The 23700-nt window shown below is 43.5% G+C and overlaps 1 protein-coding gene across 1 annotated transcript in view; it reads right to left on the bottom strand.

Moving 5' to 3' along the window:
* Window positions 1-23700, bottom strand: part of RFX6 (regulatory factor X6) — a 491384-nt gene that overhangs the window by 147110 nt on the left and 320574 nt on the right. Inside the window, exon 9 of the mRNA XM_069605240.1 lies at window positions 16466-16579. Coding sequence (XP_069461341.1) covers window positions 16466-16579 — 114 coding nt within the window. The remainder of the gene's footprint in view (window positions 1-16465; window positions 16580-23700) is intronic.

Here is a 23700-nt window from a genome sequence, read left to right on the forward strand (position 1 = left end):
CAGCTTCCTCGAAACCTTGAATAAGTATCACATTGGTGGCATGTGGGTTAAAAGTTGCTTCTTGAACTGAAGTCACCATAATGCTCAATTTGTCGCAGCTTCGTTGGGCCTAAGGCTTTCATTTAGGTCAATAGACAAATCAGTCAAAAGAGTAATACATTTCAAATCAGTTAGAAATTAATCTGTTCACTGATGTACTGCACATAGAACCAAGGATAACAAGGCTATTCTGGAGGCAGACAGGAGTTAAAAAACGTATGGAAAAATGAGAAGCTAGAAATAAGAGGTGATGTGTTACATTTGGGCTTCACTTTGAGTTCTGCAATGAGACTAAAAATGACAGTGAAGTGGAGGTTATTCTATTCACTGGCCCTTTCCTGCATAACAGAATTCTGAGTTTCAGCAAAAACTGGAGGAGATGCCGCCAGCATATGCAGGAAGCAGGTTGTATGCCCTCCACTTTATGGTCACAAACTGGGGGAATGACCTCAGGAAGATTTACCGCCATGCATTCCAACAGGAATTCACATCATTATTACTGAAGTTGTAAACAAGTGGTAATTATGTGGAGATAATAGTAAATGAGTTTGGCAGTCCTTTTATCGCAATTACCACCAAACTCATGGTGTGTTGCTTTGTTTCTTAAATAGTGTGCAACTGTAGGAATTTCTGCTTTCAAGCCCTTTAAAACATTTGCAGGTGGGCTCAGTACTTCATCCTTCCAAGGTTGATACGCTCATTCCTGGAGAGGAAGGATAGCTCAGGGGCAACATGTCTGTCTTAGAAACAAGAAAGCGAGCGCAACGTAGGTTTGAATCCTGATCCCGTGCTTAAAAACCAGTCATTGGTATTACAGGCGTTATAAAAGAAGAATTATAATTCCTATTGCCTTCCCCTCTTTGGCATTGTGAGTTTGACATTTGCGTGAGTGAGTTGGCACCATGAGACATGCAAAGGGCCTCATTACACGGAATACGGTAAACCATGGTGCTTAGCACCATGGTTGCCGCCGGTACCATACCGGTACCACCATGGAGGAAAGGGGAATTACCACCCCATTCCAAGGTTGGCGGGCGGTAATTCATCCTTTCTCCATGGCCCTTCCCCATTCTCATTTTTGCCCCATAGGGCTCAATGGGAACGGGGAAGGGGCTAATTACGGTACCGCAAATTGCGGTACCGTATTTAGCACCAAGGTCCCTTTGCGGGTCCCAACTTTAACGGCTGGTCTACACCAGCCGTTAAGGTCGGGTCCCGCAAAGGGACCTCGTAGTAAGGCGGTAAGGGTTTACCGGTACCAGTGCCCTTACCGCCTACCGTGTAATGAGGCCCACAGAGCTGGAATCGTCCTCAGTATCTAGGCACATCTAGGCTGTAGAATCTGGAATATTTAGAAAAATGCTAATCATTTTCAAACGGAATGCCAGAATATAAAGTGTTGGATGCAGTGAAAAAGAGATACTCCGATTGAAGCGTGCAGAAGCCACACTACGGCCACTACAGAATGAATAGAACAGGAGCAGACTTCGCCCCGATTATGTTTCAGGCATAGTTTATTTATTTATGTATGTATTTATTGTTCGCTTGTTAAGTTAATTCTGTTTCAAAATGCTTCAAATTCGCCAGCTTGGTGGACAGCCGCATTCCGAGGCAGTGGTGCTGGTTCAGGTCAACTAAAAGGTTACAAAAAAGTTGTCCACAGGAGTATTTTTAAATCATCAAACAATAATTACACGTTCCTCAAAATGCACAGATTTTGATCCATGAACCCCGCTTGTTTTCGAAAGACGCCTTTGCTCTCTGTATCTTGTGTGAAACCGATCTATGTAGGCCTGTTCCCCAAAATTAGTTTACCATATTCTTTACAATTGTGCATATTTTTTCACATTTTATAAAAACTGGAGAAATTTCAGCCAGAATTTCACAATATTTGTGGAAGTGAATTCAACAAATTTTGCACAGACCTCACACTGGATTCTGAAAAAAACATGATCTGCCTACTCCAAAACAATTTAAATCAGGAATCTGCCTGCCATTCCCTGGCTTTCTCTGCTTCACGGGATGCCATTCATATACAGTACTTGCCATAGGCATTTGTAATGTCAGCTGACACGTGATGCCTGCTAGGCATTATTCAATGGCACATTACTCATCCACTTGCTTAAAAAAAAAAACTTAAAATGGTGTGTTACCCACCCTGTAGCATGAGATGTTAATGTTAATGTTAATGTTAAAGGCATTTATGTAGCGCACCGTCACCAATGGAATTGGTCCCCAGGCGCTCAGGCGGATCTGCAACAAACGGGGTTGGTGGGAGTTAGGTTAGTCGGGTGAAGAGGGAGAAGGATAGTGAGGAGAGTGGTCTGCTGTTGGCGGCTTCAGTTCGGTTTTCACTGTGCGCTGAGCTTTGGGGTAGATGTCGGATCGGAGCGAGACCTTGTGTGCTGTTGATGCAGATTACGTGTTGTTTGGTGTTGTTGCAGTGTGGTGAAGTCAGTGCAGTTTGCTGGGCGAGAGATGGTAGTGTGATTTCCTGGGTACGTTAGGTAAGCAGAGGATTGAGAATGGATTAGTATGTTGTGTGCCCTGGGTTCCAGTTTAGATAGGTGGTGTACCTGTGGGTATTCTTAGTAGCTGGTTATGAATCTTCGTCATCTATTCATTAGTTTAAGGTGTCATGATGTGTCACAATGTTCTTGGGTGTGTCGTTTGGATCTTGGGGTAGAGGTTGGCTATGGCTAGTCTTTCTCCTTCTGGTGTTGGTGCTGTGGTTTGGCCGGCTCCTATATTATATTACCGCAGTCTGCTAGGTTTGGGTCCAACTTTCAGGATGTTGTTGATAGTCGTCTATGGGTTTACATCATGGTTTAGTTTTGTGTATGGTCATTAGTGTCGTCCTGTTATGGCTAGCTCTAAGTTTGTGATGTGATATGTCATAGATTGTCTACATTGGCATCTGTATGTAGTTGGTTAGTTGTTTGGGTCCACGGTTGGTGTTTTACACTCACCAATGTTTCTGGTGAGTGTGTGCCTATGTGAGCATTCATCTGATTATTCCTTGAAGAGCCAAGATTTTAGCAGTTTCCTGAATAGTAGGTGGTCCCTTGTGTTGCGTATGGTCTTTGGTAGGCTGTTCCAAATTTTAGGTGTGAGGTGAGAGAAAGAGGCTCCTCCTAGTTTTCTTTTGTAGTAAGGTTTTGGTTCCAGACGGATGTCGTTGCTTGATCTGAGGGTTCTGGTTGGTTGATGTAGCTGTAGTTTGTCTCTTGGCTCACCTGTTTTTTGGATGGCGATGCAGGTGAGTGCACATGTGCCTGGGCCTCGATTTTTTTGTCCCCACAATCATGTGTGCCCCCCAGCCCTTGTTACGAGCTCCATTTCCCCTTCCTTTCCCTCCCTCCCTCCCGCCTCCCAGCCTGCCCCCACTCCATTGTGATTGGTTGATTGGTTGTTTTGCAAAGGCTGTATTCCGGCACTGCTCCCTGCTCGCCTGTTTTTTGGATGGTGATGCAGGTGAGTGCACATGTGCCTGGGCCTCCTGGGCCTCGATTTTTGTTGTCCCCACAATCATTGGTGTCCCCCAGCCCTTGTTCTGAGCTCCATCTCACCTTCCTTTCCCTGCCTCCCAGCCCGCCCCTTAACCTGATTGGATCAAAAGATGGCCTTAATTGGCCTTCCCAAGGCAGCCCTCTGCCCGGCAGCCCCTGCGGCTAAGGGCCCAAGGCAAAGGGCGGCTCAACAAAGGTGGCTCCAGATCGTATCTGCAGGTATCCGCAGGAGAAGCAAGAAGCCTATAGCCTGCCGTCAACCAGCTCCGACCAAAACGTAAGTGTGGCAAGGGTGCGGACTGAAGCAATCACTTCAAGCCAGAAAGCCCTACCACTCTTACTTATATAAAAACATTTTAAAAAAATAAAGTTGTATAGTTAAACTTTGAAAGTGCGCCTAATAGCACCACTGTAGTATACTTTAACTTAGAAAATGTGCCTAATAGCGTAACTGTGGTATAGTTGATTTTACAAAGTGTGCCTAATCGCAAATATGTGGTATAGTTGATTTTCATAGTCTGCCTAATTAACATCACTGTGCTAAAGTTGAATCTAGAAAGTGTGCCTAATAGCATCAATGTAGTATACTTTAACTTAGAAAATGTGCCTAATGGCGTCACTCTGCCACCGTTTGAACTTGGAGAGTGTGCCTAGTAGCGTAGCTGTGGTATAGTTGAATTTAGAAATAACGTAACAATGGTATAGTAACTGTGGTATAGTTAAATTTAAAAACAGGGTAACTGTTGTATAGTTCACTTTAGAAAGTGTGCCTAGATAACATCACTGTGCTAAAGTTGCATCTCGAAAGTGTGCCTAATAGCATCACCGGGTTAAATGCTGAATCTAGAAATTGTGCCCAATAGCGTAATTATGACATAGTTGAACTTAGAAAGTATGCCTAATTGCGTAACTGTGGCATAGTTGAATTTAGAAAGTGTGCCTATTAGCGTCTCTGTGCCAAAGTTTGAACTTAGAAAGTATGCCTAATAGCGTAACCATTGTATCGTGAATTTAGAAAGTATTGCCTAATTTAACATCACTGTGCTAAAGTTGCATCTAGAAAGTGTGCCTAATAGCATCACTGCCAAAGACTGAATTTAGAAAGTATGCCTAATATCATCACTGAGCTAAACGCTGAATCTAGAAATTGTGCCTAATAGCGTAATTATGATATAGTTGAACTTAGAAAATGTGCCTAATTAACATCACTGTGCTAAAGTTCAATCTAGAAAGTGTGCCTAATAGCATCACTGTAGTACAATTTAATTTAGAAAGTGTGCCTAACAACGTCTCTGTGCCAAAGTTTGAACTTAGAAAGTATGCCTAATAGCGTCACTGTGCCAAAGTTTGAACTTAGAAAGTATGCTTAATAGTGTAACCGTTGTATAGTGAATTCGACAGTATGCCTAATTTAACATCACTCCCAAAGACTGAATTAAGAAAGTATGCCTAATATAATCACTGAGCTAAATGCTGAATCAAGAATTTGTGCCTAATAGCGTAATTATGATATAGTTGAACTTAGAAAATGTGCCTAATAGCATCACTCTGCCAAAGTTTGAATTATAAACTGTGCCTAACATCATCGCTATGCTAAATGCTGAATCTAGACTCATGCCTAATAATGTAACTGTGGTACTGTTGAACGTAGAAATTGTGCCTAATGTATGCCCCCTGTCCTGCTCTCGTGCTTGATCACAGGCACTTTACTGATAACCACCATATCAAACTACTACGCTTACTCTCTCCTATACGCCATCATTCAACTAGAACACAGCTGTACTATGACACATTCGGTCTAGCTGTTCTCATAATAACATGACCCCACAAACTCCACATCATCCTAATAAAACACATCTTGGTGAGCACATTCTGGCTAGCTTAAGCATCTCTTCAGGCCTAATGCAGCCAGAACTCAGTCTGGGTGTCCATCCTCCAGACTGAACACATCTATCTGATTTCCTCAGTACCACACCTACCGCTAAGAAGCAGCTTTCATGCAACAACCACACCAGCTGCACACATATCCGGTGCACCCACGCACCATACCAGACTCTCTCTCTCTCTACTGACTGAACTGCGGTTCCCGAGGGCATTCAACCTGTGCTTTGAGATCATACCAATGATACATAAGGCGCTAATAAATGCCAAGTAACATAACATAACCTAACCCTGAATCTCTGCTGCGAATGTCACCAGGACTCTTACACAAGATGCCCTCAGGGATTCAAGAAACATTCCCCAACTCCTCTGCGGTCTGACCCTATTGCACATGTCTCAACCACTCCCTTCAAAATATAGACAATGACTGGTGTCCCCCCCAACGCCAGCAAGGATTTCAGCTCCACCATCCATGCACAATCAGTCCTCAGGGATTCCTAGCTTCTCCCATTTACCCTTCCAGATGTCACATGATGGCATGTGCCACATCCATTCACTTCAAGAAATGGACACTGACTGGTGTGTCACTGGCCACTCTAAAAGCTTACTGCTCCCTCACTTCAAAATCAGGTATGCATGACTCTACCACAAGCTTCCACCAGATATGCCCATCTCCTTCCATTCCTACTCCCTGGTGTTAAGCTCCAGCTACTCCTATGGTGCGTCACCCAATGGCACGTGTCTAATCCACATGCTTAAAGAGATGGACAATGGCCCTCATTACAACCCAGGCGTTAAGGGGTTAACGGTGCCGTAAAAGGTGTCGGCGCGTTAAACCCTTAACGCCTGATTACGAGGTCCCTTTGCGGGTGGCACTTTAATGCCTGCTTTTAATTTACGGTGCCGTAATAAGCGCCTTCCCCTGTCCCATTGAGCCCTATGGGGCAAAAATGGGAAGGGCCATGGCGGCATGGGGAATTACCGGCCCGCCAACCTTGGAATGGGGCGGTATTTCACCATTCCACCAGGGCGGACTCGTTACAACACCGGCACCAACCATGGTGCTAATAGCGCCATGGTTTAGCGCCGGGGTTGTAATGAGGGCCACTGGTGAGTCGCCCACAACCCTGTTCTCTGCTGTGTTCTCACAGTAAAATCAGACACGTATGCTTTTCCCACAAGCTGCCACCAGGGATCCTGGCTCCTTCCACTCCTCCTCCAAGTGTCACCCGATGGTATGTATCTCAACCACTCGCTATAAGAAATGGACACTGACAGATGTTTCACCTACTACCCTGAATGCAAGCCTCCCTGCAAAATCAGGTATGCGTGCCTTACCCACAGGCTGCACTCAGAGATGACTGAATTTTCGAGCTACTTAGAAGTGTTTTTCACTAATGGCAAATGTCTCATTCACGCTCTTAAAGAGATAGACCATGCCTCGTGTGTCACTCATTGCCTGGAATCTCTGCTGCTTACTGCCATCAACATAAGCATTACATCCCTCTCACAAAAGCTGCCCTCAGGGATTTCCAGCTCATCAAGGTACTCCTCTGAGGTGTCAACTGATGGCATGTGCCTCACCACTCGCTTACAGAGACAGACTGGTACGGAACGTCTGCTGATCCCTCCCATCGACATCAGACTGTCCCACACGCTTCCCTTAAGGTTTCCCAATTCCTCCCGTTATTCCTACCTGGTGTCACCCTGTGACACATGCCTCATCTTTTTGCTTCAAGACATGCACACTCGCTGGTGTCTCAGATGCCATCTTGAGTCTCTGATGCTCACTCCCAGCGAAGTCAGGTGTTGGTGCCTCTTCCACAAGCTGCTCTCTGCGATGCCCAGTTCTTCCCACTTATGCTACTAACTTTCACCCAAGAGCACATACCTGGTCCACTAATTTCAAGAAACAGACCACTTTCCTAAATCTCTGTAGCTGCCTCTCAGGAAAATCAGGCAAGCATGACTCTCTCAGAGGCTTGACTGAACAATTCAAAGGGCCTCCCACGCCTCTTCCCAGCAGGAACATGATGGCACGTCTCATCAACTCACATCAAAAGATGGCCACTTACTGATGTATCACCCACAATCACTGAATTTCTGCTGCTGCCACTCAGCAATATCAGGCATGCAATCCTCTTCTATAGGCAGCCCTGAGATATTCCCTATGGCTCCTCATGTTTCTTCTCCAAGGTGCCACCTGATGGAACGTGTCTCTTGCACACTTTTCAACAGACCGCAATTGACTGGTGTGACCCTCCACACTATTTCAATGTGTCCCCCACCAAGCAAAAATTAGGTGTGTTTGTCTCTTCAATGAGCCACCCTCTGGGATTTCTGGATCATCACCACTTCTCATGCTACGTTTCAACGGGTGGCATTTGTCTTATCCACTCACTTAAAGAGATGAACATTGACTGGTTTGTCACCCACCATCCTGAACATCTGCTGCTCATTCCCACCAAAATCAAGTAGGTGTGACTCTCCCACACGCAGATACCAGGGATTACCAGCTCTTCCACTCCTCCTCCCAGGTGTCACACTATGTCATGTGTCTCATCAACTCACTTCAAGGGACCGAAACTGATGTGAGTTTCGCCCACTGCACTTAATCCCAGTTGCCCCCTCCAGTAAAATGGGGCTCAGGATATTCTTACTCCTCCCACTCCTTTTTCCAGGTGTGACCTGTCTATTCCACTTGTTTCGGTGATAGGATAATGACTGGTGTGTCACCTACACCCCGGATCTCTGCTGCTTCCATCCTGCAATATCAGGCCTGCAATCCTCTCCTACGGGCTTCCCTTAGTGATTCCCACCCCCTTCCACTCCAGGTCCCAGGGGTCACACAATGGTACATGTCTTGTCAATTTGCTTCAATGGACAGCCACTGATTTCGAGTGTCATCCAGTGGCCTGAATCTTCACTGCTCCTCCCAGAAAAAGTATGTGTGTGTGCCTCTTTGCTCCTGCAAGCTGCTTTTACGGGTTATCAACTTTTCTCAAACTTCTCCCCGGGTGTCACAGGATAGCATGTGTCTTGTCCACTCGCATTAAGAGAACGAAACTGACTGTGTGTTACCCACCACTCTGAATCTCTGATGCTCGCTCCAAGCAAAATCAGGCTAGGATGTTCTCTTCCATGAACTGCCCTAAGACATTTGCGGCTCCACCCACTCCTCCTCCGAGGTATCACGTCATGGTATGCATCTCACCCAATTGCTTCAAGGCATAACTGACAGGTGTGTCCCCTGCCCCCTTAATCATTCTGCTTCCTCCAAGTAAAATCAGATAAGTCTAACACTGCTAGAATACCCCCTCAGCAATCCTAGGGTCCTCACATTCCATTCCTGCTTCCACATGTCACCCAACGGCACATGACACATCCACTCACTCTAAGATATGGACATTGACTGGTTTATCAGTCACCACCCTTATTCTCTGCAGCTCCCTCCCAGCAAAATCACACATGCATGCTTCTCTCACAAGCTGCTCCCAGGGCTTGCTGGTTCCTCCCACTCTTCCTCCTGGGTGTCACCCAATGGCATGTATCTCAGCAACTCGCTTTCAGAAACTGGCATTGACTGGTATGTCACCTGCTGCACTAAATCTCTGCTGCTTCCTTCTAGTAAAGGTCAGGTCTGCATGCCTCTCCCATAGACTGACCTCAGGGATTCCAGACTCTTCATGCTCCTCTTGAAAACGTGTCATGTGATTGCATGTGTCTTGTCTATTTGTTACTTACTGGAAAATCATCTTCTGCCCTGAATTTCGCCTGCTCCCAGCCAGCAAAACCAGTTGAGAATTACTCTCACAAAAGCCGCTTTCATGAAATCCTGTCTACACATGCTCTTCCTCCTAGTTTCCCTGATTGCAATCTCGTCCAGTCACTTCAAGAGAAGGACTCTGGCTGGTATGTCACCTTTCACTCAGAATCTCTGATGCTCCCTCCCAGCAAAAGCTGAACCTTCCTGTGAACCTGCCAAAACTGCTCTCAGGGATTCCGAACTCTTTCCAAACGTCAAACCCAGTTATCTCCCAATTGTACATGTCTCAACCACTTTTTAAAGAGATGGACACTGACTGATATATCACCCGAGGCCCTGATTCACTGCTGCTCCCACCCAGCTTATTCAGGCCTACGTGCCTCTCCCACAAACTGCCCTCAGGGATCACTACCTCCTCCCACTGTTTTCCCATCTGCCACCCGATGGTCCATGTAACCAACTTGCTTCAAGAGACTGTTGCTGACTGCCGTGTCATCAACCTCCCTGAATCTTAACTTCTCCTGTGCAAACAAATCAGGTATGTGTGCCTCTACCACAAGATACTTTAAGAGATATCTGTCTCGTAGCTGGTGATGGAGGTAAAACAGGCCCCCCACTGGCAAAACACTGCTGGTGTTAATACCGGTGCCGAATGTACCAGCAATGCAATATCCTGATACTGCCAGGATCTCAGGTGGTGGAAACGGTAGGTAAGGCCTCAGTTTGCCAGGATTCTGCCAGAATAACCGGTGGGATACCAGAAAACTTGTAATGATTGCAACTGTCTTTTCTTTTTTAACGTGAGTGGATTCGGCACATGCCATAGGGTTCCACTTGAATGGAGGAGAAGGAGGCGTTGGGAATCCCAGAGGACTGCTTTTGGCAGGTTAATACTTGCCTAATTTTGCCAGGAGGGAGAAGCAGAGTTTCAGCGTGAAAGGTGATATGACAGTCGGTATAGGTCTCTTGAAGTAAGTGAACACGACATCAGCACGCAGACCAGAATTTTTGTTGGGAGGGAGAAGCAGAGATTGAGTGCAGCAGGTAACATATCAGTCAGTGCCCATTTCTGGATGCAAGTGGATGAGATACATGCCATGCTTTGGCACCTGGGGAGAAGAGTTGAAGGAGCCATTAATCGCTGTGAGCAGCTTGTGGGAGAGACACATACACCTGAGTTTTCTGAAAGCAAGTAGATGAGATACATGCCATCAAGTGACACCCAGGAGGAGGCGTGTCAGGAGCCAGGAATCCCTGAGAGCGGCTTGTGAGAAAAGCACACATGCCTGATTTTGTTGGGAGAGCGAGTAGCAGAGATTCAGGGTGATGAGTGACAAATCAGTCAATGCCTGTCTCCTGAGGTGAGTGATTGAGACATGGGTAAACTTTGAAGGAGTGTGCAGAGCCTAGAATCCTTGAGGGAATCTTGTGCAAGAGTTAGACTCATCTGATTCTGCTTGGAGAGCACATCAGAGATTCAGAGTGGCAGGTGACACACCAGGAAACAAAGGATCTGCGAACATCGTTCATGTGTAAAGAACGCAGTGCCTGAAAAACCACTAGTGGCTCATTTTGTCAAAGCCAAACATACTGTCAAAGACATCCAGTGGGTTATACTTCAAACAGTACCACCACATCCCCGCGGGGGAGATAGAGACCGAAAATTAAGACAGCTTGAGCAAAAATGGATTTATCAATTAAATACAGTCCAAGCTGGCTTAAACATCGGGATAGAATGGAGTCTATTCCTTCACAAATGATTCACCTCTTTTGTTTGGACACAGGCGCCATCCACACATGTAACCAACTATTTTGTGTCAGTGTGACCATTTCAACATTTCCCATGTCGCCTAGTCTGCTAAAAATAAATTATGCAGTCTACCCTCATAGAGGGATCCAGGTACATGACTACTTCAGTTCCGCCAGCATCCGCCTTTTGGTTATCCAAGATGGCGTCCAATATAATCCATTCTGGTAGTACACTCACGGTCTAGTCCTCAAGCATTCAAATATGGCCTCACCCAATCTGTATCTTCCAGTGTTTCACTCAGCACTCGGCACTGTGACAGCCTGCAATCCTTCGGCATTTCATTCTGGTTTCCGAATAGGTAAGAGGACAGAACATTCACACTTTCACCAGGCCTCACACTAGCGCTTCAAGGCATTTACCGGCTTTTCCTTTTCTCTTTAAAGAAATAGCCACACGGCGCACTCTGTATTAGCCGCACCATTTCGGCCAACACCGTGTCGATCGACATCAACGAACAGGCACACCTTGGCCTGGGCACGAAGGTAATAATCGTTACCAGCATGTTTGTAAAACTCTGCATGTCAATATGTAGGCCTTTTTCAATTTCTTAATCATAGGACTATCACTAAAATAAACGGATAGTCCACGAAGAATTAAAATTCAATAGCCCAAGCTGCTCACTTAGGGTTTGTGCAGTTTTTCGCACATAATGTAATAATTAAAATACAAATAAATGTTGTTCAACAAACAGCTAAAATTTATTTTTCCATTTCAGTCATTCTAACTGTGATTTCCCACAGTTACTACTATCGAATTCGGTCTACATGGTCACCAAATCCGATGCCACACACAGCTACAAAGCAATTGCAAGGTTAGTGCTAACAGTTGCACGTGTACACCTATAGAGATTTTCAACTAGTTTTTAAGGTACCACTAACACGTTTTCTGTGTTTTTGGTTTTTAGCATTATCATTGTGCCCCTGAGATTTATCCTGTGGCCCTACAAAGTATTGTCCTGAAGAAGGGTCCAGCATACGTCTCATAGCAATCTAATGTCAGCTAGAGAGTTTTTCTTTCCAACAGCATCCGCTGGAACCCAGAAACACATTTCTCTGTGTCGACAGAGTCAAGGACAAATAATAGCAACCATTGAGGATATATGAATTGTCAATACCACACTTGTACTCACCTCACAACACTGTTTAAAAATGATGTTTGCAGTTGTTGTCTTTCTGGTTAGGATAAACGCTGATTTTCAAACCATATGTTTATGTTTTGTGTAAACGAAATGCATTGTTGGTTTTTTTAACATGTCGAGTTTTCTCATGTACTGATTAAAATATGTTTATCTCTATCCCTCTTTCCTGTTCGGATCTATAAACCAACATGATTTGTTAACACTTGGTGCAACTAGTCACACCTAGCATGTGTGTAGGCGGGTAGCTGTATTTAGTGGCACGCCTGTTCATAATCGTTTGCATTTTGTCCTCAGCCACGCAGCCCCCTAAAAAAGAGGACTTTTCTAGCTCGCATCGCTTGATTTACTACACCAGGAAAGGTGCCAGTCACAGAATTACCGGCACTTTAACTGCCACTTTTTCCAGACCAGCAGATTTATTATGACACCCAGTGACTGATGTGTCTCATATCCACGTGAATCGCTGCTTCTCCCATCAAATTCATGCGAGTGGGACTCTTGCGCAAGCCTTTGTCTGACATGTCCCCATGCCCTTCCTCTCAGTTGTCTCCCAATGACACATGTCTCATCTACTCATCTAACGAGATGGACAATGACAGATATATTACCACAGTCCTGAATGTCTAGTGGTCCCACACAGCAATACCAAGCCTGCATGCCTCTCCCACAAGCTGCCCTCTGTCATTCCTGCTCCTTGCACGCTCTCTCCCAGGTGTCACACAATAGTACAAGTCTCATCAACTTATTTCAAGAGATAGACACTGACTGGATCCCTGAATCTCTTTTTCCCCTCCCAGAAAGATCAAGCGTGTCTGTGCCTCTCCCACAGCATGTGCTCTGGGATTATCGCCTTATGTCACTCCTCTTCACAGATGTCACGGGAAGGTATGTGTCCCATTCGCTCGCTTTAATAGACTGACACTGTCTGGAGTATTACCAGCCACTATGAGTTTTCCAGAAATTGGTCTGAGGTTTGCGTTTGAAAAATACCCACAACCCACCCCCCCCCACCCACACCCCACACCCCCGTTTGTGGGATTTGAGTTTATTGTTGGAAGGTTCAACCAGGACAATGTGCACCCCACAGGCACAGGATGAGTATTTGCCCTGAACATCTGCTGTTTCTGGTATCTGGCCACCTGCACAGTCCTGTCCACTATCTTTCCACCATCTGGTCTCTTGCTGGTATAGCGTCCTTTCTTCGACACGGGTGTTTTGCCGCTGCATTTTTGCCCCAGAAAATGTTTAGGGTGGTGAGAAAGTACTAGGGCATGTTAGCACTTAAAAGCCAGAAAAGGTTTTTTAAATGTGACACAGTGGCATATTGGTATCTAATGCAAAGAATTAATGCAAAGAATGCTGTAGAGATGGAAGAACACCATGGAAGCTTTAGAAAATGCTGTGGTGCCGCATTTTGCCATGATTGGAGTTGATGTATCAAGTATTTTGGCAGTCCTTCAAATAACACATTAGCACGAGTTGACTAGTGCACCCACTAGAGTAGCCTGGTGAGAGTGGGGGAGATAAGGCAATACGTGCTTTAACATTGGAATTCGAAGAAAATAAGCTTTAACTGTTGAATTGATTTGTTTAATCAGTGAGTGTCATTTCAAGGTCCCAGATGACAACAAGATTGGTTACGTCGCTTTCATACGTTGTAAAAAGAACAAACAGTTTAGGAGGTGTGGGATATCTCAGGTGGTCTTTGACTAGATGTTTAGGTCCCAGGAGCAGGAGTTCAGTTTTTGAAGGATTTAGTTGAAGATAATGAAGTGACAGCCATATTCTGATTTGTTTCAAACATGTTTGGAGTTGATCAAAGGTCTTATTGGGACCACAAACCTTAGAAAACGATTGAGTGTCATCTGCCTATGAGTGAAACTGAATCTTACAAATAGTGGATGATGTTCATCATGGACAGCACTTAATTGTTGAACATGAGGGGCAAGAGAGAAGAGCACTGGGGAACTCCAAAGCTGGTTGGGAAAGAGGCCAAAATAACAGGACTATATTTTACTGTCTGTGATCTACCAGAGGAGAAACTGCAGAGCCATTCCAATGAACTATCATGTACTCCAACAATGTGTGAAAATTGTGATAATGGAATTGAGTGGTCCTCTGAAAGGTCCCAAATAAGCAAAAGTGATAAATAGCTCTGTTCAGAATGCGGAAGGAGATAGTGCATAAAGAGACTAAGCCGGTTTCTATGCTGTGATGTGGTGAAAGCCTGATTGAGGTGGATCTAAAATGTGTTTACTCTCCACCACCTTCATCAACTGTTGCAGTGCAGAATTTTCAAGGCTCTTGGCTATCCAGGAAATACTGGCTATGGGTCGGTAGTTGGCCAGTACACGTGGATCAAGTTTTTAAGTGGGGTAATGAGGACAGTTGTTAAACCGGCAAGAATGCTTCCTTCTTTAGACTATAGATAAACAAGTAGTGGGTTGTATTTGGTATAAATTGAGGCTTTGGTTCATGCAACAAAGCAGGAAGAGCATGTCTGCACCTGTACAAGAGGGCAACTTCATCGTCAGAAACGTCCATAAAGGAAAATGAACCATAAGGTTGCAGAACAACATCGACCATCCCGCAAGGATCCAAAGTTTAAAAAAATGGTAAGCCTTTACGGATGTTTTAACTTTAAAAATGAAAAGAGGATAATTTCGTTTTTGGGTTTATTATATCTTTTTTTATACAGTAAGAGGGCTTCTTATACGTCAAAAAGGTGGGAAACATCCTTTGATTGCTCCCATAATTTTACATTTTTGATATAAATTATTTTCAGGAATTTTAGTACCGAAGAGTATCATGAGTTAGAAGTTTTTTTAGCCCTACTAATAAAGGTTGGGTCAATGGTAGTTTGATATGATGCTGGACAATGATTAAAAAATGCATCGATGGTGCGGTTAATGCTACAAGTAGGTAACAAAGAAACAAAGTAATCTGTACCACTGTAGCATGACTTGTTTAGAGCTTTACAATTCAGGAAATAAGGCACAACTTTGGTTTAATTAATGTTTAGACTTAATTATGAAATGCCTCACAAAATGGTTGCTTCAGAAAATTGGAAGGGTTGAAGTGATATTTAATGACAAACTCCTGGAGTAAATCATTTCTAAACAATGACAACCACTGCGGGAGGGAGAGGATGACTGTGATTTAGGGGAATGCCACTGGTTCCCTGGACCAATCTTGCCTGTTCTTCCCTCTCCATCTGTGAAGTGGTGCAGATAGGAGAACAGAACAAAAGGGGGCTAAGCCCTGCCCCATTTTGCTTCGCAATTCTGCCAAATCAGCCCGCACTGGATAATGTTCCAGTGCATGTCAGGGAGCTGCAAGGTGGCTGGTTTAAAGTTTGTGGCAGGAAGCCGGCAGTTGAAGCGTATTGTCCCTTGCTGCCATGTATGATTTAAAGTGGCAACGCTGACATAGATTGGTGAGGGGCAACAGTATTTTCTTTCTTTATTGTGTTTTGTGTCTCAAGTAATATACATGAGAAACTTTCACAAATACAAAAGGAAAAATTACTTTTTAAAGAAACACAGTCATATAAAATCCAAGGTAAAAATAATCAATTTTAGCAGACGAAGAGGGAGGAATAAAAGAGAGATGAGGAAACAAGAATATCAAGTAGAGAAGGGAAAAAAGAGGGAGAAGAAAGTAAGGAAAAACATATTCCAACCAACAGTATTCTGGATGTGATTTATAGTGGCAAAGATTATAAAAAGAGTGGCATCCAAGGCAGTAAAACATGTCATAGTGGCACGGTTTACATATAGTGTGGACACCAGTGTCACACACGTGTTATACAGTGGCGGTAATGGCATATATTGTGGGCAGAGGCATCCTCCTATGTAGTGATAGTGATGTTGCATCTCATGTGTTACCCTACAAAACGGTTTGTACATTGTTTGGCGTTTTACCCAACACATTATTTTAAAACATTTGTCAGGGGGAAACCCCCAGTACGTTCTAGGTTGGATTGCGCTCTCACATTACTGACTACCCTTCAAAGAAACTTTTCAAGATTTATCAAAGTTGTCCTGCCTGACCCCCAATAGTGTATTGTGTTTCCGGATGGAGCAAAAGGTCAACAGCACAAATGATTTTCTTTGAAGAGTCACACAGACACCCTTTTTGGCCAAATCCAGCTAGATTTGTGAGCCAACCTTCACACGTACATACCTACGTTCTAAGAACACTGATTAATGCAGATGTTTAAGTCGTGTTTGATTTAAAGAGTCAAAATATTGAAAGGCAGATTCTTTGAAGTCCTCTGATGGACAATGCATATACCATAGCAATGTTAGTAGCCTACATACCTTATAGAGAATAGAGTCGCAGACACAGAAGATATCGATGATGACTGGATTTTCTAGTAATGGTAGAAGGTGATCAGGCATTCCTTGCCAAAAATGTAATAGGAAATGCTGAATCTGCAATGAACAAAACCATGAACAAAATTGAATCATGCAAGCGGTACAGTTAGTCGTGGACAAAATGCTTGAGATACTCTTTAAATCCCTTGAATAACATGAGATGAGAATCGGTCGCCTCTCTGAATAGTTTTGGAAATTTGGTCAAAATAAGTTTGGCTAGGTTGAACTGCAACATGTGCTAGACGTATCAAAATACTTGGTTTGGAGTGAACTGGGAAGGTTTTTTAAAAAAAAAAAACATACCCATGGCCTTTTGGCATCTTGTTGTTCTTTGAGAGCCCTCCAGGGACTCTTTCAGACTATGGTGCCTCATTGCACTCTTGTAGGTAATGCTAAAACAGGTGACAATTGCGGTATAGCTCATGTTGTAGTACACACCTTAGTGCAGGCAAGTCTTTACATCCATATTTCACCCTGAAAATCCTTTTTTTTTTTTTTACCTCAGCCCCAAGATTGGCGTAAACATTGTAAAAAGTCCCCAGAAATCTTACACATCCTTCCAGTACAGTAGACGCAAGTACGTGCTTCTCTTCAATGCAGGGCAAATAGACTGTTTGAATGGGGCCATTGTAATGTGGGCACCTTTGATTCCCTCCATGCCACCACCTTCCCAATATAATGAATGAAAGGGATTCAGTTTACCCTTTTGTGCATTCAAAATACAGTGCACACTACTCGCATGAAGCACTACTGCACACTATCCGTTTCCACCTTCAATAGGAGGTTGGAAATGGATATTAAAAAAAACAAGTGTATTTTCTAGATAACCTCTATTGGTATTCCAGGAAAAGCCACTAACCCCACCAAAGAACCAGAGGTAATGCTGTCATTGGGTCTGACTACTCGAGAGAACACCTCTCGAGCTGTAATGATGCCCACGTGCTCCTGTTCATTTCTAGTGCATCAGAGTGCCCATGGCAGAGCGGTGGGTAGGTTTCTTTTTTATTCTCCCCGCACTCCAGAAAATTGAGTGGGTAGCATTTCATTGGATGCAGTCCCGTCTGGGCAATGTTGATTGTTTGCATTTCAAAGTGAAAATAAAAGACAGAATTCCAGGTGTTTATGCATTCTTATACCTAAGAATGCAAAGAACCCTTAGTGGCTCCAGTCCTTTAGATACATGGCGGAAGGCACATGCATGGATTCCTATGAGATTCATCTGATATTCAAATCTACGAAAAGGAGGCGGATTCCATATTTCCCCAGAGCACTTCCACCCACATCAAAATAGAATGTAGGCAGAGATGCCGTCAGGGCTGTACGTCAGGGCGGATGGGGGTGGGAGATTAGGACATTTGATCTCTGCATCTACTTCGCCATACAAATCCACAAACATCAAGCTCATGCTAATCCCTGTGGCCATTCCCACCCAGGTCCTGCCCCTCCCCTTCCAAAAGCCCACTAATGGGAACTCTTTGAGCTTTCTTTAATCAAGTATTACCATCAAAGGTTGCACTGGAAGTGCGTGCCAGTGTTCTTTCAAAGCAATCTTCTGAATGTTAATGACTTAATTGGAGCTGTTAACAGCTACTGGTGTAATAAACATGTCTTAACCAGGTCTGCCTTCAACCACTGATTATAAACACTGACGTCATGCTAAAGACAAGCATTAGCAAAGCCAACAGCCAAAGCTTGTGTATAGGTATAAGGAATGTGCCAGGCACTGCTATTAGATTCCGAGGTACTTGCACCATTTTTCAGCTGCTACCATCGACCGCCAGTTAATATGACTACATTAGAGCTTGTAAAATGCCTTTGACATATCTGTTTCACCACCATACATTCAGCAAAAGGATCCGCTATGTCTATTGTGGGCCAGAAGATGTAAGACATATACGCCATTGCTATTAACATTGTAGAAAATCATTTTTTTTAAAATCAAGTTTTTGTTTCTTTTCGTGGTGAATACGGTTTATGGCATTGTAAAGCTTGTTTAGAAACAAACATTTTTGTTTCCCTTCCCGGTGAGTATGGTTTACCACTTCGTCAGCAGGCACCATCTCACAAAAATCCTCTGGAAAAGTAATTTCACCTGATGCAGCAAAACTTTTGAAACTTCTGGAATGCCACCTGCCTTCACCTTCGCCTCTCAGGTCCATTTGCCTCTCATACATTTTTTGTTTCCCTTCCCAGTGAACATGGTTTACAGATTTGTCGGCAGGCCAAATACTTCTTTTTAACTTTTGCTGAAATCTAAGAAAAAGGGTGGTGTGTCCAAATATCAAGTAGCCAATAATGTCCGAAGGGCCCTGACAGGTAACTATGCAAAATGTGGTGCAGATTAGTGAAACAGTGTGGAAATTGTATAAGGAACAAGGCTTCGCCAAGCCACAAACCCACAAGGCCACACCTCCCTCCACAAACCCACAGACACATTTTGACTTTTATACATACAGATTGGTTCCTCACAGTTTCATATATTATAATCATTTTCAGCACTTTCTTGTATTTTGGCATACATTTATGATATTTGGTCTGGTATTCCCTTATTCCTATATAGGTTATGTCTATTTGAAATTCCCAAATCACTTTATATGTTAACTTTTGTATCATGAATCCTGCTATTGAGGGTCTTTGTCAGATTGGTGGCTTACATATAACTATTAATATTGATTATTCATACAGGAGCCAAGCAAGTTAACCTTTGTTCATGTGTGCCTTGAAGATAACAAGTACTTATTGTTCTACATTTTGGAATACAAATTTTCTTTTGCATATTACGTATCAGAAAGTCAGATACTTTAAGTAAACAATACATATTTGTTAATTAACATAAATATGTATCAAAAAGTTTAGAATATGTCATTTCCATACCTTCTCAAGACAGTACATACTTAGACACAAAGGGCCTGGTTCACAGAAACCTTTTATAATGGCGCAAACCCATTGGAAAACTCTCTGTGAATCAGGCCCAACCTTCTTTTTTTACAGATTTACAAAACAATACTTACTGAATGTATAAAACTAAAAGATGAAAGATGCAAATGATTGGGTAAAATGGTACATAATGTTGACACCACTGAGACTACGTCTTTCTGGGGGAAAGGTGTACAGGCAAATACCATTCCGATAATTATTGCTCTGAGAATATTATGCAATATAGTGAAGGAAATAATGGACAAATGATTACGCGACGTTCAGGGCTCATGTATAATGAGACTTTGACTGAATTAGTAGATCAATTCATTGGAAATGTCTATTATATTTGTAAGCTTTTATTATTTCATTGTGAAACAATTATATTTTTGATTCTGTGAAAGTGATGATGTAATGATACGGTATGAAAAGTAATGTTTTACTAAAATATACCTAATAAATAACAAATACAAAAATAATATTGAATGAGGCTTGTTTGGTGATTTGCAGTACGTCTATTCAGTCAATTCTTCAGTTGAGGTCAGCACTGTTGCCGAAAATCCAAATGTGTCTCTGTAGTATCCACAATATCTTCCAGTGGTGAGATAAGCCTAGGAGCTATTCAGGTGCTGGGCTGGACGCTATAGTGCATCCCTGTCACTGGGGCCAGATCTGCTCGTCCTAGCCTGTCTCATTTTTCTCTTTGCTGAATTTCCACCCACTCGTGCCTGGATATCTGATTCTACCTTTTAGCTCTATCCCTTGGGAGCTAATCTCCTCACCATTCTGCCACACACTCCTTCCCACTCCACAGAGACAACTAGTATTTGGATGTTTGCATTTGTATTTGTATTTATTGTGTTTATATAGCGCTTTAATCCAAAGCGCTTTACATTATAACAACAGAATACATAGAACATTATAACAGTAGAAGCAATTTACAATCATGAATCAAACCAATAAAACAGTAATTAGAGCAATTAATCTGTGAGGGACGAGGGAAGGGGTGAAGAAGGGAAGGAGGAGGGAAACAGAAGGGGTAAAAGTGTGAAAGTGAGGGAGGATAAGGGGAAGGAGGAGGGAATAGAGGATCATAGTGAAGATTCGATGGAAGGAGAGAGAGTGAGAGGTGGGGAAGGTTTCATGGCAGGGAATGGAGAAGGAGAGATTTCAGGGAGGTGCGGAGGAGGAAAAGGTAGTTATAGAGCGGATAGAGAGAGGTAAGGAGTTCCAATGCAGGGGGATTAGGAGCTGAAAGGAGCGGAAACGGGAAGAGGCACATGGGGAAGGAGGGACGTGAGAAGGAAGTGGTGAGCTGAATGAAGGGAGCGGGAAGGAGTGTAGAAAGAGAGGAGAGAGGAGAGATAAGGGGGAGCAAGATCATGGAGAGATGGAGAGATTTAAAGACTAGACAGAGGAAATGAAATTTAAGTTTGGAGTGAAAGGGAAGCCAGCCAAGGAAGGAAAGCAAAGAAGAAATTGAGTCATGGAAGGCAAGGAGACAGAGGGTACGGACGGCTGAGTGGTAGATAGATTTGAGGGGGGCAAGATGAGAAACAGGTAGTCCAAAGAGTAAAGAGGAGCAATAGAAGGGGCCGGAGAAGATAAGGGAGGAGATTAAAAGTTTAGTAGCATGGAAGGTGAGAGAGGAGCGGACATTGCGAATATTGAAGAGGTGGTAGAGACAGGCACGAGAGGTTGTCTGGCTGTAACTGGCCCTGTGCCCCAAGGGATACCAGAACCCCCTTCTGTCCTCACTTCTCCTTCCCTCTTACAGCTGCTATCTCCGTCCTGAATGGTACTCTCTTTGACATTTGGCAGAGTCACTAAGGTCACTTTGGGTCTTTCCTCCTCCTCCTTGAATGTGTTCACTCTTCAATCCTGCTGCCTCTTCTTCTGCAGTTCAGCCACTCTCTTTGCTTTCTAGGCTTGCAACGCCTCCTCGTACACCTTCTCTTCCCTCCTCAGAAAGCTCCAGCCTCTAAATCTGTACATTTACTTCTCTCTTCCCATCTGCCTGCTGCACCTGCAGATCTTTCCACCTATCCTCCTGTTACTTTGCTTCTCTCTTCCTCACTTTCTTCTCATGTGGCTGCATATTTTTCACACCATCACCTCCTCCTTCACATCACTCTTAACACCTATTCTTACTGTAGCTTCAGATCTTTCCAGAACTTTCCCTCTCGTTCCTTCTTCCCCTCAAACCCCTTCATCACCTGCACCATTCTCTGAATCTCTTCCTCATATACATTCCGCTCTCTCTGATTCAATTATGTGCTGCTCCAAACACAAACACTGATCATCACCCTTCCATTTAAATCGGACCCTGCACCCTATCCCCTCGGCTAGTCTCCATACTATGGGTTGCATCTGTGGATAGGGTATACTGTGGCCATGCGAATGTTGAGTTGGTGAACCAACAGGTGTTTCCCCTTGGCTTGACCCAGTCTGACCTACCCCATAGACCAAGCATTGAATATGCTGGTCCAACATTTTGGATCTTTACTGTTCATGGGCGCACACTGATGGGCAATCTAACAAGGAATAATGATGGGTCTGGCACTTGTACCGTGGTCCATCTACAGGCTGCTGTGACAGATTCCTGCTTTGATTCTATTTGGATAATTTTGCTGGCTTCTCCCTGTTGGATGAAAATTGGTGACTCGTCTGAAAAGTGAGTTATGGAAACTATCATGGCCATGTTTGGGGGCATTTTTAGAGGTCAAGTAAGGGGAGGAGTACCAGTGTCACTATCCCCAGTGCTGTGGTGGGGACCATTGGATCATACTCAATTCACCTCATGGCTGATTTTATTTTATGTGATTTGAACATTTGTAAAAGCACATATCCCTTAGGAGCCTAGCAGAAATGCATCTGGGCGCAGATGAGAAAAATAATTCTTTCGATTTAGCAGAGTGGAAAAAGTAACTACCAAAATAGAACCAGGAGCTCTTATTCAAACAGAGGTTTTCAGCAGTTTCCGAAAACTGATAAAGATGTGATCTAACGCAAAGATTGCAGGAGAGGGTTCCCTCCTTTTGGACATTAATGAAACTGGTATTTATTACAATTGGTTATCTTGAACGTATTATGGTTTACTTGTTTTTGTGGGGCTAGTCTCATCTTTACTCTTCTCTGCTTCCAAAGGTTTCTCTTTATTGGTAGCAGAATTATAACAATGCCTGGCTGGTGGCGGTTAGCCTGGCTGGGCAAGGCAGATTGATTCTTAGATGTGTGTCGTATTGGAAGTTCTGTTACATGAGCTACCCCCTTTTAAGATTTTGTTCTGATATTGAGTTATTTTCTTCAGCTTTGGAGTGACCGCCTCTGTAGAGCACTCTCTTTTCCATTGAGTTTCTCACCAGGGTGTAATTTATTTAAAATAATGGTGTGCTTTTCCCCTGTTGTACTGATTACGTTTACTAAGCTAGTAAGCTAGTACCCGACAATATGTCGAAAGGAGAGCTAGGATTGTCTTCTATTTATTTTTCTCCTTATGCTCTTTAATGTAATCCATAGACCCTTGAGAAATGATCCGATAGTTTTTATTTTTTATTTTTAGTGTGGCTGAACTAATGGAATCTATGTACTAGGCACTTCACAGATAACTCCACTACTTGGGATCATTAAAACGTGCTTTGTTAAACCCAGACCAATTAGTGACATGTCCTGGACCAGTGTCTTGTGTGACCATACATTAAAGCACTAGTTAGCACTTTTCCTTTCTGTCCATAACTTCCCTCTTTACTGTTTCCCATTGGCTTTTCAGCACTTGCATTTGTGCTATTTCTTTTACCATTCTGTTTTACTGCACATATACCTTGTTGGTCTGCTTGCCAATAAGGAGCTGATACATAGCACTGTGTGTTCATCTCATTGATCTGCTTTAAGTGTAGGGGCATGGAAGAACAGCATCTAAAAGGATAGCTTATAACTCATACCAGGTAATAGTCCAGGTTTCCCGAATTACAAAAATGCTTTGGCATGCCCCTGGGTCACTTCTCTTGTGTAAATGTCTCAAATATGTTCTAAAGACCGGCCCCCTGAAAGCTGGACCCAGTGCACACTGGTGGCTACTTTCATCTACTCCTCCAACTTTAAAGGGCATCTTTCAGGGAGAGAAAAGTGAATTTTCAATGTTCAGCTTGCTTGCACGAAGCATCATCATTAGAGATGAGGTGACTAAGGGGACGGGAATAACAAACTCTAAAAAGTCAAATGTGCAGAAGCACAAAACAGGATCACGTGATGTGCATTATGTC

This window comes from Ambystoma mexicanum, chromosome 4p, assembly GCF_040938575.1.
Source record: "Ambystoma mexicanum isolate Mex_15411 chromosome 4p, UKY_AmexF1_1, whole genome shotgun sequence".
In the NCBI taxonomy this organism is placed as follows: Eukaryota; Metazoa; Chordata; class Amphibia; order Caudata; family Ambystomatidae; genus Ambystoma; species Ambystoma mexicanum.